Raw genomic sequence first — 16,430 nt, 5'->3', positions numbered from 1 at the left:
TTCCTATGTGTAGTCGCCGAAATAGTTGCTGTGGTTCTTTGGTCAATCTGTAATGCATTTTGTTCCGATATGTTTGTGCTGTAGATTTTATTTTCTTTATATGTTTATCTCATGTGATACCTTGTCTGCCAACATCACGGAAAACATTCAGGAAACACATATTAGATTTTCAGTTTATTTTTTATATACCATTAAGTTTTTCATAAACGATCTGCTAAATATTCACATTTGTGTCAACAAATGCACTGTAGCATGCTGTTTCAATTAACACAAGCAAGGGATTTACAGAACTATCTTAGCCTTTTTCTGGAAGCTCATTATACGATCAGGAAGTTGGGTGGATTCAGTTTCTGTGGACATGCATTTGTCTGTTTGGGCTACAGACGCCAGTAAACATAAAGCCGTAAGTGGAAATAGATAAGCTGTGACGCACGGTTCATCAAATGTGTTACATGATTAACCCTGTTAATTCATATCTATATATAATCAACATAATATAATGATACCAATTACGTCATTTTAACAAACATATAAGTTAAGTGTTTATTCTCTTTCCTCTCGTATCGGTTACAGGTAGAGGTGATAGCTGGATCACGCAATAACAGCGAACAATCCTACATGATTCTACCTGCCGATCTCCCACAGTCATTGAGCGCCAGTGAACGATCAGCTATGTCTAAAATTACGTTTGCAGTTTTTGCAGAGGACAAGTTATTTTCCGTGCGTGTTGTGCTCAAATAAATTTACCATACCAACGATAAATTTGTTGTTTCATGACCATGTGCTTTTAGTGTAAAGATACAGCATTAAATATGGTAGTGATTCTGATTTAAAGTATTTGATTACAGTGTTAAGTACATGTATGTACCAACGTGAAGCAACTAGTTTAATTTGAAACATCTCTCATTACTTTATCGAAATATGGCAATGCAAGGAGTACATGATCGCCAGTATCCTTTAGAAGTTTACCATGTTAAGCTTGTCATAATATGCATTATTTTAAAAAAAATCTGATATTTTCGCTCTTTTTAATGATTGATAATCCCCTCCTCTATCACCGCCACCACAATCACTGGGTTTATTGGTTTCAGGCAATAACAGGTAAACTTCCAGCGTTTGGTGGTCCGCAAGTCGAGGATGATTTGGATTTCATCAGGGGCCCAAATAGTTTGATAATGGCTGCTTCCATTCCGAACGTTGACGTCAAGGGTCTACAAAGTCCTGTCTTACAACGTTTTGTTCATACTGAAAAGGTAATTATGACCTCAGATTGTATCCTTTTATTACATATATCATTTGGTGTTAACTCTTTTTACAGTCAACGTTCCGGAACGGTCAATGTCACATTTGGCCACTTTTGAAATATATAAAGCTTGTGTGAAAAAAATTTCACAACTCCCTCACGGATTTATATTTTCTATTGATATTTAAGAATGGCTACACCAAACTCAACACCTTAATAAATCCTGATGGTCATCGAATAATTTTTAAGGGTCAAAGGTCACACATGACAACTTTTCAAGTAAACGTCTTATGAACGAGATATCCCACAAACCCCACATTGGATTTAGTTTATCTTAACACCATTCTATGGTAACATAAACGTCTGAAAGCCAATTATTTTTTCGTGATCAGTATTCAAAATGAAGGGTCGAGGGTCACAGATGACAACCTCTGGGAGATTAGGGTATATCTATATGTATGACCCCTGTCGTTCCTTTTTAGACACATTCACGTACTACGGAGTAAGGATTTTATTGGATAGGGAGTTTCTCCTATCATGCCGAAAGTAAAGACGTTTATAACACTTTTTAATTTAATGTCCAAAAAGAAACGTTTATGATTTGAATATTCGTCATGATTTATCCTGGAACGTTTCATATTTGTAATGCATTCACTGTAAACATATTTTAGTTGTATGTTAATCGTAATGCATCTTTGATAAAACATTATTATGATATATCTTATGACAGAATTCTAAGAATCCAGCCTGCGTATTCTGGGACGAAAACTTGCAGTCTACCGCAAAGTGGTCAGGCGAGGGATGCTCCGTTTACGAAACTGTGGCCAATTCCCACACCACATGTGCATGTGACCACTTGACCAATTTCGCTTTACTTATGGTAATGTATTCATTATTCTTTGAATAAGTATAATAAAACGACTTGCACAAAGAAAAAACGCCCTACCATACATCAGAAAACTGAATGAATCAATGCATATCTTATCTTTTATCTCAGATTTTGTTTTTGTTTCGTTTATCTGTTAAAAGCCTTTCCGTTATTTCATTTCTTAACAAAACATTGTCAAGACTGAGTCTTCTATTATATTTCCAATATATTGACCTAAAATTCCACCAGTCAGTGTTAAACTAGAGAAATGTCCAGATGGTGTATTGAAAATGATCGCTTTGTTTGGATTCCTGCATCGACTCAATTATTTTTCAAATTATTAAAAGATAATGTCCTTTAAACTAAGAAATCATAGCTCTACTCAAAGCACCGTTCATGTCTGAAATAGTTTTCCTCATTACATTATTCAAACAAATATGCTTATTGATTTGCTTTGCGAAAACATAGACGAATTCTCAAAGAACTTGAAATAAATACGATATAACTGGTCCTTATATATAGACTAATTTCTATGTTTTGTCATAAGTATTTCATTCGTATATTGATGTTGATATAGAGGCAGCGTTGCCTATGTCCACATATGTTCAATTAACTTCTATCTAAATGAATGCATTTATTTGTCCCATCATTTTCAACTTTTGCTTACTTAGATCTTGTAAACATCAGGAAATCAATCGAACCGAAAGTGAATTTACTAAAAATACTCAGTTTAAATAGCATTATTTGAAAACCTTGACACGTTTCTTATGCATCAAATATTTGATTTTATCAAGGAGCGGAGTATGGCAGATATTTCGCTGAAGTTTGTTGCTAACGGTAATAGGGTTTTGTGCATGTGTTGTTAATTGTAATGCTATTGTCGCTGTGTCACCGATTGTTTTTTCATTAATTATTACACCTGTGTCCTACGTGCGTAAACATTCAAATGTTCGACTTTTTCTCGGAAACCGTTGGTCAAGATTTGAATAAACTTCGTAGCAATCATAAGCCTATTGTTGGGATCATAGCTTTTACTCAAGCTAAGACTGACCCCAAAGGGACTGAGAGGCGGGGCCATAAGAGGTCACAGAATGCAAAACTTCCAAAAGACGTCTACTCTGAAACTGGACTTCCATTAGCATTTCATAAAACAAGATGATAAGGTTCAGAATTATACTCAAGAAAGAGCCGACCCTCCCCGTCCAGGCCCCTAATGAGGGAAGGGGTTCGGGAAAGGGGTCTCACAGAGGGTCACTTAGTGCAAACATATGGAACAATCATATTTTTTACTTCTGTCCAGAAACAGTGTTTCAGATTTTGTTTAAATTGGGGGTTAACTTCAGCCTGAGGTGGGGATCAGAATTATATTCAAGATGGTGTTGACCCAAAAGGGGCTGAGGGGTGGGACAATAAAGAGGTCACCGAGTTCAAAATCCTCAAAGGACTACTGTGTTGAAACTTACATGTGGATATTTCTTTTTTATTGTAGTTATACAGGGAAATGACATTTTGGGGTATATTTTGTTGATTATCAGTGGGAAATATTAAAAAATTATTTTGAATTCTTACCTTATGATTGACCCCATTGGCCTGAGGGGCTGGGTCCAAAAGCGTAAAACTGCTTAAAATTCAACAAACGTCTTCTCCAAACCCATCTATGCCAATTTTCAAATTATCTTCATTGAAAGAAAAACCCTATTTTTTTGTAAAAATTGGGAATTTCATTTCTCGACGGCCACTACTCTTTTTGAAAAGAAAGAAAAATATTGGCAATTGTAGACTAGAAATAGTACTATTATGGAACTTATAAGGAAGAGTAACATCTACTTTATGACTATATTATTGTGGCTTATCATTTTAATGATATTTATTAGCTCATTATAAATGTAAGTCATTTCCCAACATCATTCTGTAAATGCCAATTCATAGTCAGAAAGTCATATTTAGTAAGATGCATTCTAATTCTTTGTCACAACACAATAACAGGTAACAGCTGCATTTTGATTCCTGTGAATGTTAAGGCCCGTGTGCCTCTTGCCTTCATATTAAGTTCGATGTCTATCAATGACAGAATCCTTTGATATTACCTGATGTTCCTCTATACAAGATCTGTGTACTAATTGGCCCTTATGGGGTTTTGAATGACGAAAATATATTTGTCACGTGTTTTAGCTGATATGTGTCTAGTGTTGCTGCCAGTTTAGTACATCAGTGTTTTCTAGTAGGTCGGCACAGAAACGTGATGTTTTGTGGTTATTGTAACCTAGACTGAAAGAAGATACCTTATAGTGTATTTATTGTTTGATACATCGTAGTTTATTATGCAGAAAAAAATATTATAACATATTTTTTGATATCCCCTTGATGAAATGACGTTAACGCTAGCCGTCTATAACAACAACCTGTTTAAGAGGCTACCTGTCTAAAGAAACCATCTGACTATACCTACCATCTTTCTTTAGTTAAAAATGTCCATCTGTTTACAGTTGTCATCTGTAAAACAATTGTAAATGCATATAACCGTTACATGTTTATTACTTCCACCTGTCTATAGCCACCACTTGTGTATATCTAACACCTGTCATTACAGACAATCGTTCAATAACTACAACGTGGATATTACTACCATTTGTGTATAACTAAAACCTGTCTATTGCTACAACATGTCTTAAGCTACCACTTGTCTATATACTAACTGTCTTTAACTACCATCTGTCTAATCCTACCACCTATGTATAGCTACCACTTGTCTATAACTACTACCTGTCTATAACTACTACCGGTCCCTCACCAGCATTTGTCAATAGCTATACTTTATTATAGAGACAACCTTTCAATAATATATAACTACCATCTGTCAATAGTAACTCGTCTATAATGACAACCATTCTACAACCATACTTACGACCTGTCTGTAACCACCACCAGTCTTTAACTACCACTTATCTGTAACCACCACCGGTCTTTAACTACTACCTGTCTGTAACTACCAACAGTCTATAACTACCATCTGTCTTTATCTACCAACAGTCTATAACCACCACCAGTCTATAACTACCACCTGTCTGTAATCACCACCAGTCTATAGTCTCTACCATTCTATAACTACCACCTGTCTGTAATCACAACCAGACCATAGTCACTACCAGTCTATAACTAACACATGATCTTAAACTGCCCCTTGTTTAAGTAGACAAACCTTCAATAACACGCTCATATTTATATCTGCTACCGGTATATCGATACCATATTTCAATGAAGAGTCCTAACACATGTCTTAAGTTACTCATTGCCTTTACGTACCAGTTTATTCTTACCCTTTTTGTTGCTCCTCTGTGGATTTTATACTTGTTTATTCATATACAGTTGCTTTTTATTGTACTGGGTTGCCATGGTTTCATGTTCTGAGTTATTCAAATGTTTTATTGTTGGAGACATGACCTGATAAAGTTGGTTAAAAATAGCAATTACCATTTTGTTCGTGTGCTGTGTTGTGGCGTCTTTAGTAGATACATTGTAACGTGATAGCATCTTCATAGATTTATTGTGCTGTGATACTCTCTCCTAGATATCAGGATATTACTCTCGGGTCGGCATCGGGATATGACCTAAACAGACTTGGTGATATCATTTAACGCGTGTATTGTAATGTGATGTCCTAACCGATATTGCGATATTATGCTCGGGCGTGTATTTCGTTATTTCGTTCTTGACAGATATGTTGATATTATTATCGAATATCTATTGAATTGTGATGACGTTGATATATATCGCAACATTATCGTCGGGAATGCATTGCGATGCTACGTCCCTAAGATATATCGTAATATTATTATTGTCGTGTTTTATTGTGATATTGTAGACAGATTTCGCGATAAAAGCGTCGGAAGTATATTGAGATATAACGTCCCTAACATATATCTTGATATTCTTGTCCTTCATCTATTGTATTGTGATGGCGTTGATAGATATCAAGATAATATCGTCAGCCGTGTATTGAGATATAACGCCCATAACATATATCATGATATTATCGTCGTTTATCAATTGTGTTTTGATATCATCTTGGACTTGTATTGTGATACTACGTATGAAATATCCTCACATTATCGTCCTATATATATTGTATTGTGATTTCCGTAGTAGATATCATTTAATTCCTATAACATACATATTCATTTTCAATAATTATGTCCTTTAGGATATATACGGAACGGGAGGAGGCATCAGCGACGAGAACAGACTAGCCATGTCCATTATCTCCTACGTCGGATGTAGTATTTCCCTCTTTAGCCTCTTATTGACGCTCTTCACATATTGTTTATTTAAGTAAGTGAATACTAGTTGAGCGTACTAATTACAAGGCAAAGCATCCTGATTTTGAAAAACGTTAATTTTGTATTCAAAACATTCACAGTAGCATGTTGATGCAGTTTTCAGTATCAAACATATTTTTTCAGTTTGCATATACGTCAAGGGAGATTACTTTAGTGTCCTTATCAAGGAGCCGGGAAAATGTGCAATACTCAACGTTTAAGTTTGTTTGTGATTTGATATTATACTTCTCACTTTAAATATATTTTTTCCATTCTAATTAAAAAAACTGCATTCCTGGAAAATATCAATTGATGCTTAAGGAAATCCTGCAAATTCTAGGAAATGGTAATGTTTACATTTTTGCAATCCTTTAAAGGGAGACTACTAGTATCGTCTTAGAGACAAAGAAAACATCACTCCATGCAAAATATACCAGTTACTAAAGGTCAAACTAAAATGATTTTATCATTTGTTTTCAACACTTGTTTAAATTCTTCTCGCACTTTCTTAGTGATCTATATGTAATTTTTTACTTTGTTCTAATTTGTCCTGGTATTATCGTTTTTGAGTTGTATGATGATTTTGTTGAAACTGTGATATTATCATGCTGTTTTTCTTAATATCCTGCTTGATATTTTTATCTTTAATTCAAATAGATTAAAATCTTAACAATGAGTCTTTAAATATACATGTCCTCATGTTTTACAGGAAACTACGAAGCAGTAACCCGTCAAAGATCCTCATAAACCTGTGTATAGCATTGATTGCAGTCAATGTAATTTTTATTTTGGGTCAGCAGGCCTATGCACTCGACAACTCCGCTGCATGCAAGGTATGGCTACATTTTCTAATATGAAACAGGGGTATTGACACCAACGAGTGTAAACGTATATCCATTGACAACCATAATGTCTTCCTTCAATAATATTCATCTGTTTGGAAATATGTATATCAAAGTTTTACTTTCTACACAAACATTGTACTATTAAACGCGTCGCAACGTTGAACGACCGACTGGCCTCTTTGTCAAGCTATGACTATAAAATGACGAAGGGACCAGTCGGTCTTGAAACGTTACGACACGTACATTGTTTGTGAAGACAGTAAAACATTGATATATATGATGTCTTCCGTTTTTAAACACGTGGCTGTTGCAGTTACCTTTCAGTGTCAGGTTCTATTGGTGCTCAATATCTCTCAAAACATATGTATGAACATACTAATGTAGATGTAGAATTAAAAGCCGAAGAAAATGCATGATACAATGGACATATTAACTAATTTAGTGGAACGTTGGTTGTTCGTTTCAGTAGACTGCACACATTTATAGTGTATATTATTGCATAAAAGATAATATGGACTTGAGTTATAATGTGGATTGCTAATATAAATATGTTTTCAATTATCACCCGTCTTTTTTTTTTTATTAAATAGAGAACACTTGTGCATGTGTATTGTCCTTTGTCAGCCTACTAATTTGTAACACTCTTTCTGATTGGATATCTTACCGGGGTCTATATTTCTATAGACCCCGCTCTGCCGGGGTCTGTAAAAGTACGTGCGTCGTGAGATAACTCAAACTAAAATCTCCTTTCATAACAACAAAGATGGCGTCCAACACACACACAAGCGTTCGATGTGTGCCAATTCTTCTCAGGATGAAATAGCCTACTTAATTGACAGCAAATTCAACGAAACGGGCAATGAGGGGGCCTCTAGTGTATTTAGTGTATTTATTACAAAGATGGTAGTGATTGTCCGAAATATTGCCGAAAAAGGTGTCCGGTAGGGGCTATTTTGTTAGCAGTCAAGTATAACTCAAACTCACAAAGTGACTTACAACTTTGCAGAAAAAACAGTAATAAAAGATCGCCAGGGTGACAAATTCGTTATCTCTGGGTTAGGAGGGATCTACGGGCTCATAGACCCCTTTGGTTTTCATAGACCACTTGCCTTCGGCTCGGGGTCTAAAAAATCCAGACGGGGTCTATGAGCCCGTAGACCCCTCCTAACCCAGAGATAACTAATAGTGTATTGTAAAAAAGTGCACTGACGTTGCTGTTCAGTTTATCTAATACATCATATTCATCTGACCAGGTCGTGGCTGTACTGCTACATTACTTCCTGCTGTCCGCCATGACTTGGATGGCCGTGGAGGCTTTCTACATGTATCTGGCATTGGTCAAGATATTCAACACCTACATTCGACGGTTCCTCATCAAATGTTGCCTGGTTGGATGGGGTGAGTATATTTCTGTTTCGTATTACTTTTCTTAAGAAGTTCTTACGCATAATAAGTTCCTATTTATCTATTTTTCTTTCGACGTTGAGATAAAAAAAAAATGCCTTTTTCTAATGACGCTATGTTTTATACTTCATTGAGAGAAAACCTATTATTCTGGTATGCTACCTAAAATTTAGGGATTACATTTATTTAGTTATTGATTATCCGTCTTCTGTGTTTCTGTGTTATAGAGTATTTGAGTCTCGTTAATGGTAGTCATCACTAATTCAGTTTTTCAATTATCAAACCCGTGATTCTTTTAGACAGTTTGGCCTTTTTTCTTAACAAAGTCGGTGATTTCTGGAAAAAATATATTTAAACATGGCAAAAACGGAAAAAAATTAACAATGTGTTGACTCTTCTAAATCTATTTTACTTTGCTCTGACAGGTATTCCGCTGGTTGTTGTGGTGGTGACATTGGGGATAAACAAGACGGATAATTATGGCCGACAGCCGGGAGACATGTAAGTCGCGACATTAATGCTCAGTATCTGTTGACAATTGGCCATTAGAGAAAGAAACTGCAACATTTTATATTTAATCTGACCATGTGAGGATAGGAAAGGTTTTAAAAACCACAATCCTTTTGAGTTGATCGAGAATGAGTTTTCGTTATTATAAGGGAGGCTACTCTGATGGTCTTACAATGATGCATGTATTTTGTTGTTACACATCTGAAGTTTTGCTGAGAATTAAAAAAAACATTTTTTTAATCAAATGTATTCAATTTTACATGTCAATAAGAAAAATGTACACAATTATAAGTGAATGGATTTTTATGGGGTTAATTTCTCAATTTAAATATATTATCTTTGCTACTGCTTAAAACAAATCCTCGGATTATTTTATTTAAACTTTCCTTTTGTTAGATGCTGGTTAGATCCCATTCCGTTCTACAGTGCATTCCTTGCCCCTGTGCTGCTGATTCTGATTTTAAACACAATCGCATTCGTCATGGTAACACGGCAGTTGTTCGGAATGTCATCAAAGAAGATCACCAAGTCTGACAAATCCAGCACGTTGTCCCGACTTCGAGGGGCAGTGGGCGTGGTCATTCTCCTTGGTCTTACGTGGGTGTTTGCAGTATTTGCGGTCGGTGGCACCGGTGGAATTATTGTCCAATATTTGTTCACTATTTTCAACTCACTTCAGGGACTTTTCATTTTCATTTTTTATTGTTTTCTGCACAAAGAGGCGAGGAAGCACTGGGCAAGAACGTTGCCCTGTTGTGACGCATCCAACGAGAAAGGAAGCACACAGACCAGTAGAGGTATACATTCGTCTACTCATTATATATCTTAGCATTACACACATCCAAAGTTGTGACAGATAGTCCTGCTCTGTCCCTTTCACAAACAGTTACATATAGTGGACTTACACACGTACCGTACACAGTATCGATTTGCTATTAACGATACAACAGCGAGTAAAGTTGATGTCATTCAACGCTTAGAATGTAAGCACACGTGTAGCCAGTGTTTAAAGTTGCTTTTCGCTTCAAAAAGGAAAAAGTTAATGAATACTGATAAAATAATTGTTAAACAAAGCAAAGGATCTGCCTTTCCTAAAAAACAACGTTTCATTGTAAATGCATTATGCTCCGTTCTGGGAGTCCATTCTTAACATTGCATATCATTATTTTTCGTTTATATATCATTTTAATTGTAGTTTCGTAAGTGTCTGATAAGAATATTTGGGAAAAAAATACAATATTCAAACGATTTGCCGTCAGTTACTACGTGTTATATTTTGACATATTAGACCTTCATAACTACACGATTGATCCAAGAATTACCAAAATGTATGAATCTCAAAATGAAAGATACGCGCGTTTCCATGAAAATGCAACGATCTTCTTTTACATGAATCTCAAAATGATTGATGCGAATGTTTTCAGGCGATATTTGGGGGAAAATGAAATTTGTCCAGATAAACCAAAATGGATGATTTTTGAGTCGCCTTTTATTTCTCTAAATATTTATGTTAGAGTGATGTCATTTCAATAAATCGATTTTTTTGAATTATATAATAGGCCTTCGTATGCTTGAACTTGAAATTAGTTCCATCATAATACGAGATTACATGCATTAAATTACACATCCCAATAAGAAAACACTTAAACTGAACATATATTTGTATTTGTTATTAGCTATGATTAATATAGCAATCACAAAATTAAAGGTAAGTTACTTATACACGACTTATATTTTCAGAGGAGAAAGGGAAAAAGTACACCGCAGGTATATTGATAAATACTCCTGGCATTTTCTGTGACGTTGCTAAGCTCACTTTCATTTTAACTTTTTAATGTGTGTGTTATTTTTGTCACATCTGATTGTCCATGCTAACACCTTTCAAGTAACACTTTCTTCTCTGTGACTTTCTATTCACTATCTCACTGAACACCGTTAATACTGTAGGGTTGCAAAGCCGTTTATACCGTTTGTTTTAATATGTCAAAACATCTTTGCTTTTGCGAATATTAAGGGGACATGGTCACGTTTAATAATTAACAGGCGAAAGTGTGGTAAACGTATAAAAAGCACTCACAGCTGTATCACATGTCTGTTCAATGCAATGATCACACGGGTATTTATATGCAATTTACGAACTAACCAGAGCGTTATGCTTGGATGTGGATGTTGTAATTGTTTTGTTTTGTTTTGTTTGTTACTGTTTTGTTAAATCGTTGTTTATATGTGCAGTGGAACCTAATTTATAAGAACAGATCAGTTCGAATAAAACAATCCGAGTTTATTAATTTTCCTTATAGACGGCAAATCAGTTGTCTTTCAAAATTCTGCCTCCTGTATGTGAATGTCGGGACAGTATAATATTCGGATAATCGGATTAGGGAAATCGGTAATCGGTAATGGGCTTCCACTGTATTTACATACCGATTTCGATTGACGTAAAATGTATTTATAACACGTACTTTGATATTAACACTCGTCAAGTGTGTTTATATTTAAATAGTATGCATGCTATTTTATTATTTCATTATGAATAATGTATATCTTTCTCAAAACATTGAACTATGATGATAACGAATCCATACGCTAAAAGAGCTTTTAAGAGGGATGTGCCGAATAAGTTTCAAAGTCATCAGACTTCATGGGTTTTATGAAACCATTTACCACATTTTCATAAGATTTGATTTCAAGACATTCCAGAATAGGAGTGTAATGCGGTATTATTGTTTTCTTTTCTATTTGACAAATGTGCACCCTTTTGCTTGTTAAAAAAATAGTGTTCATTAAGATTGGTCAGCCCAATCAAGAACGCTGTTTTACTTGTTTTAAAGAATTATTTTTTCTTTTTAAAGATGAAATAAATTAATAACCTTCATTAAAAGTTCAAAATAATAATCAAAATGCTCTTGAAATAGCGAATTTTAGTGTTTTAAAAGTCAAAATAATGATAATTTGGACATTTATTCAGGGTTACTTTCTCTTTCGTACCGATCAAAATCGATAGAAGTATGATAATCCAACAATGAGCAAAACAGTTCAACATCGTTTCGCAAATAAAATTTAAGTTTTAAGATGATATGTTTCATGAAGCATGATACGAGAGGGTCCCTAAAGCAACTGTCAACATATTTACAAATTTATCCAAGTGCTATAATCATCTATTTTTGTATCATATCTATCAACATTTGATTTTCTTTTCAAGCTTTGATTTGCATATTTGCTACGTTTATGCAATGGAACCTCTCAAGTGAAGAGAACTTTTATTTCTTAGAATTTCGAAAAAAGTTAATAGAGGGGAAGGATTTGGTGTGGGTCGTACTACGATGATGTTTATTCAGAAATAAGTGAGTAATCATCCGCGAAGTCAAGAGTAACGGATTTCTACTGAATTGATGATGCAGTGGATTTTTGTTAGTCGGTACATTTTCTGTTCCAAATCCGGAATATTGACCTCTCCTATCAAGGTAAATACCAACACAGATATATTTTTCTGACAATGCAAGTTGAGAACCATGCATGATCTTTAAAAACTCCTTCATTAAGACAACTCTTGGTGAACATGAAATTGACCATTCGACATATTTGTCTGGTTGCTAACCCTCTGTCAGTGCACATAACCAGGAGTTGCCTTTGTGTCGAGAGGAAAAAGGTCATGCATGGTGCATGATTTGTAGTTTCTGCTGAAATGAAAGGATTCCGAGCAATTGAGGTTCAATTAGTCTCGTTTTGTGTGCCTCTTTGTTCGCATATTACACTTTTCTTGCCAGGATACAATTCCAGCAGTTCTCCGTCTTCTAGAAATGGCACTGCTTCCTCTGGCGACTTTTCTTCTGATATAAGCAGGAGCACAAGTCAAAGTGACATCGATCCACAATGTAGGTATTCGCCATAAAATGATGTGACTAACATCTTCGAGAACTCTACTAACAACTTTTGCCGACATCATACACACAGCTAGCTTCTTCGGTATAATCTCAAAACGTCTTTTTTACATTCTCAGTTTTGGTTTACCGTCGAAAAAGAAATTCAGTTTTACAAAGCCGTTTTATGTCAGTTATAGTTAAATATCGTAATGTAAATTTCATTTTGACCACACAAAGTATACTTCATGTTGTTTATTCTTAATTTTGGTGTAATCTTGAAGTAAAAAGAAAAGTATATATAAAGTAATTTTAACTAAATCATCATGTAGGAAGGAGAGTTCCAACTCTTTAACATCTTGTCATTTTCTTTATACTGATTCTTCGCTGAAGTTGGAATCTCTTTGCCATTTTTGTTCTCTGCTCTGAAATACAAATATAAAATATAGAAAATTGATGTGAGCAAAACACAAACTTGACCTAAGGAAAATCTTTATTCCATAAGGTTGAGCTATTCGGAAGTTTCTTTGTGTGTAAGTTTCCATGTTATTCAAAGTCAGCTTTTAATATTGGTGCTTTCAGAAATGTGAATCCTTGGTAGAAATCCTTAAACAATGATACGGTTAATAATGTTAACTTTTATATATATTGAAATTCGATGTCAATATAAATCTCCACTTATTATAATAATGTATATTTTCATTGATACAAATATTACTTATATACATCGAACGCATTTTACGTTTGTATCGATATGTTACTGTTCACCATGCCACACTGTTTTAAACAATGTGATTGGAAGGAATTGATCATGATAAGGGAAAAGTTTAGCTTCAGCTTAAACCCTTAATATTAAAGCAGCATGCAAAGCTTACATATGGGTAATTTGAGCATTTATTTACAGATTAAGTTTAAAAAGTTTAAAAATTGAATAGGTAGATCAAACAAAATGTTCATGACGTCACGTTTTACATGCTTTATATTCCCAATCAACAAACAAAGAAAACAAATTTTTGATTAAGTTTGTTCTAAAATTAATATTTTTTTATTTATTTATTTTGCCAGACTTTTAGACAATTTTTTCAAGTAAAAGTTGTACACTAAATAGACATGTGAATGAGGATTTACGGAGTTCCCTTTATGTTTAACATTTAATCCCATGCAAATTGTCCTAGATCATGTAACTATCCCTGTAGCTATAGTTGTTAATGTTAATTATAATATAGGGTAACATATTCATGTAAGTGTATTGTTTCTGTCTCTTTTCTATTTATCTTCATTTATGTTTGTATAAAGTATCATAGTGTATTGTGTTATTAAAAACAAAGTTTCAAAGTATAAACTAGATGATATTCAAAATATGTTACTATTTTTATATACGAATATGAAATACTCTGGCGTTGTATATGGTATAAGGTTGCGTTTTTTGTTGGTGTGATTGCTTTAAGTGACAATAGGCAAACCCTCCATTGAGCAGTCAGAATTCGAAGACTTTGCTATTCCTTACTGAGAAATAAGCTGTGCTTGTGTGTTCAATGGGTCATTTGACTAAAGCTTTTAGAGAGTTGCAATGGAAATAATATGTATATAACATTTGATATTTTATAAATAATTCCAAAACGCAAAGCTGTATAGTGAATGATTTGAGTCATCAAATCCTACTACAGTATTAACGGTGATCTAAGCATGTTTTCAAAGTCACCTGTCTACATCGAACCTTGTTTAAACTAATCGAAAATAAACAAGAATTTAACCTGCCGAATTTACATATTTTTCTACGTTAAATAAGAACATGTTTACTAGCGTCGACACAAATCTGGATTAGAATATTGGTTCCGGTGGTGCGTTCGATTTAGACAGGGTTTAGCTGAGTTTCACTTTATAAAGTAATTATAGAGTAAAGCAAAACGTGAAACATAATTGTTTTCTCTCTTATCATACACATTACCGTCCTGCAAGTCAAAGTGATAAACTGTATAACGGATTTTTTTCGCTCAGTGAAATACTCGCCAAGTGTCCATTTAATCCGTCAAAGTTAAAACATTGTATAGGGCGCATCTACTAATTAGCTTTTATAATGAGGAATCACTAAGGGTTAAAGGGCGAAATTTTAACTGTGTCGAAACGTTTCCTGTGTACAGTTTACATACTGACCTGCGTGTACATTTTCTTTCACTAGAAATTAGGTTATTAAACGTGAGATTATCAATAATTTCAAGTGAAAATTGCTATTTAGTATACATATTCTTAGCGTCACGTAATTTAGATAATGTTCATTTGATATGGACATACTAATAATAGGTATCGGTATCAAACTGATAATCATATGACTCAAATTGTCATATTATATTTTACTTTCAAGAGAATCAGTCGTATTTTCTTTATCGAAAAATCAGCCCTTCGCTGTTTAAAGGCCAACGTTTTTAACATTTGTATACATCAATGAATTAGAGCACATTTTATAAAACAAAAATTAACAACGCTTCATTTCAGAAGTGAATTCATTTCAATAAAAACATATTTTTTTAAAGAAATTTATATCTATTTATAGCGTTTATTGTTTATGTTTCAGTTCGATCGAATGAGCATACAAGAGGAAGATACCCATCATATGCTGATTCAACAATTTAGTGCTCCATGCATGTTTAATTTCACGATAACAATACAAAAGTAACAAGATTCCACAATGTTTTTCTCAGCTGATTTGTGATTCATTATAATGGAGTTGTCGACCCCACTGCGACTCAACAATATAGCGCTTAAAGGTTACACGGCTCAACAATATAGCGCTTAAGGTTACACGGCTCAACAATATAGCGCTTAATGATTACATTGTGTAGTAATGTAGCACTCACCTACACTGATTCAACAATATCTAGCTCAACTCTAAAATAAAGCACGACTATTCTGATGTACCAATGCAACGATTTATCCATTTCTGATTCTACAAAGAAGTACTGAACACTTGATTCAACAAAATCGTTTCCATGGATTCGTTTAAACAAAATAGCGTAAGATGCCTATTTCATTCAACAATATACCGCTTCATTACTCTCCGATTCAACAATATCGTGTTAAACTAATCTCATATTCAACAATTTTCAATAATATAACACCAAACTACTCCAATCTAGCTGTATTAAAAATACAGCTCTTTACTACTTATTCTATTCAACAATATAGCTCTCAAGTTATGTTATATTTGACTCAACAATATTCAACAATGAAGTGTTCAGCTGCTGTCTGACTTCACAAATATTACCAAGCTCCTGTCGTCTTTCATTTAATCCCGTGAGCATGTCTTTTATAGAGTGTATTATTATAAATTGCTTCTTCAATATCGTTCTTCATTTTTATGTTGTATTTAATACCTAATTATGGCTG

General features: G+C 34.2%; 1 protein-coding gene across 3 annotated transcripts in view; it reads left to right on the top strand.

Moving 5' to 3' along the window:
• Nucleotides 1-16,030, top strand: part of LOC110448379 (adhesion G-protein coupled receptor G6-like) — a 66,546-nt gene extending 50,516 nt beyond the window's left edge. For 2 of the 3 annotated variants that reach the window (XM_021494576.1, XM_021494577.1), the window contains exons 17-27: nucleotides 574-720; nucleotides 1,092-1,253; nucleotides 1,974-2,123; nucleotides 6,313-6,440; nucleotides 7,137-7,260; nucleotides 8,526-8,670; nucleotides 9,102-9,177; nucleotides 9,583-9,983; nucleotides 10,927-10,953; nucleotides 12,954-13,061; nucleotides 15,619-16,030. In XM_021494576.1, coding sequence (XP_021350251.1) covers nucleotides 574-720; nucleotides 1,092-1,253; nucleotides 1,974-2,123; nucleotides 6,313-6,440; nucleotides 7,137-7,260; nucleotides 8,526-8,670; nucleotides 9,102-9,177; nucleotides 9,583-9,983; nucleotides 10,927-10,953; nucleotides 12,954-13,061; nucleotides 15,619-15,677 — 1,527 coding nt within the window. In that variant the 3' untranslated portion in view covers nucleotides 15,678-16,030. The remainder of the gene's footprint in view (nucleotides 1-573; nucleotides 721-1,091; nucleotides 1,254-1,973; nucleotides 2,124-6,312; nucleotides 6,441-7,136; nucleotides 7,261-8,525; nucleotides 8,671-9,101; nucleotides 9,178-9,582; nucleotides 9,984-10,926; nucleotides 10,954-12,953; nucleotides 13,062-15,618) is intronic. The other variant, XM_021494578.1, reaches the window with a different exon arrangement.
• The last annotated feature ends 400 nt before the right edge of the window (nucleotides 16,031-16,430 follow it).

The sequence above is a fragment of the Mizuhopecten yessoensis genome, unplaced genomic scaffold, assembly GCF_002113885.1.
Source record: "Mizuhopecten yessoensis strain PY_sf001 unplaced genomic scaffold, ASM211388v2 scaffold4025, whole genome shotgun sequence".
Classification (NCBI taxonomy): Eukaryota; Metazoa; Mollusca; class Bivalvia; order Pectinida; family Pectinidae; genus Mizuhopecten; species Mizuhopecten yessoensis.
Note: the sequence above shows the minus strand (reverse complement) of the source record. Positions and strands in the feature narration are given on the sequence as shown.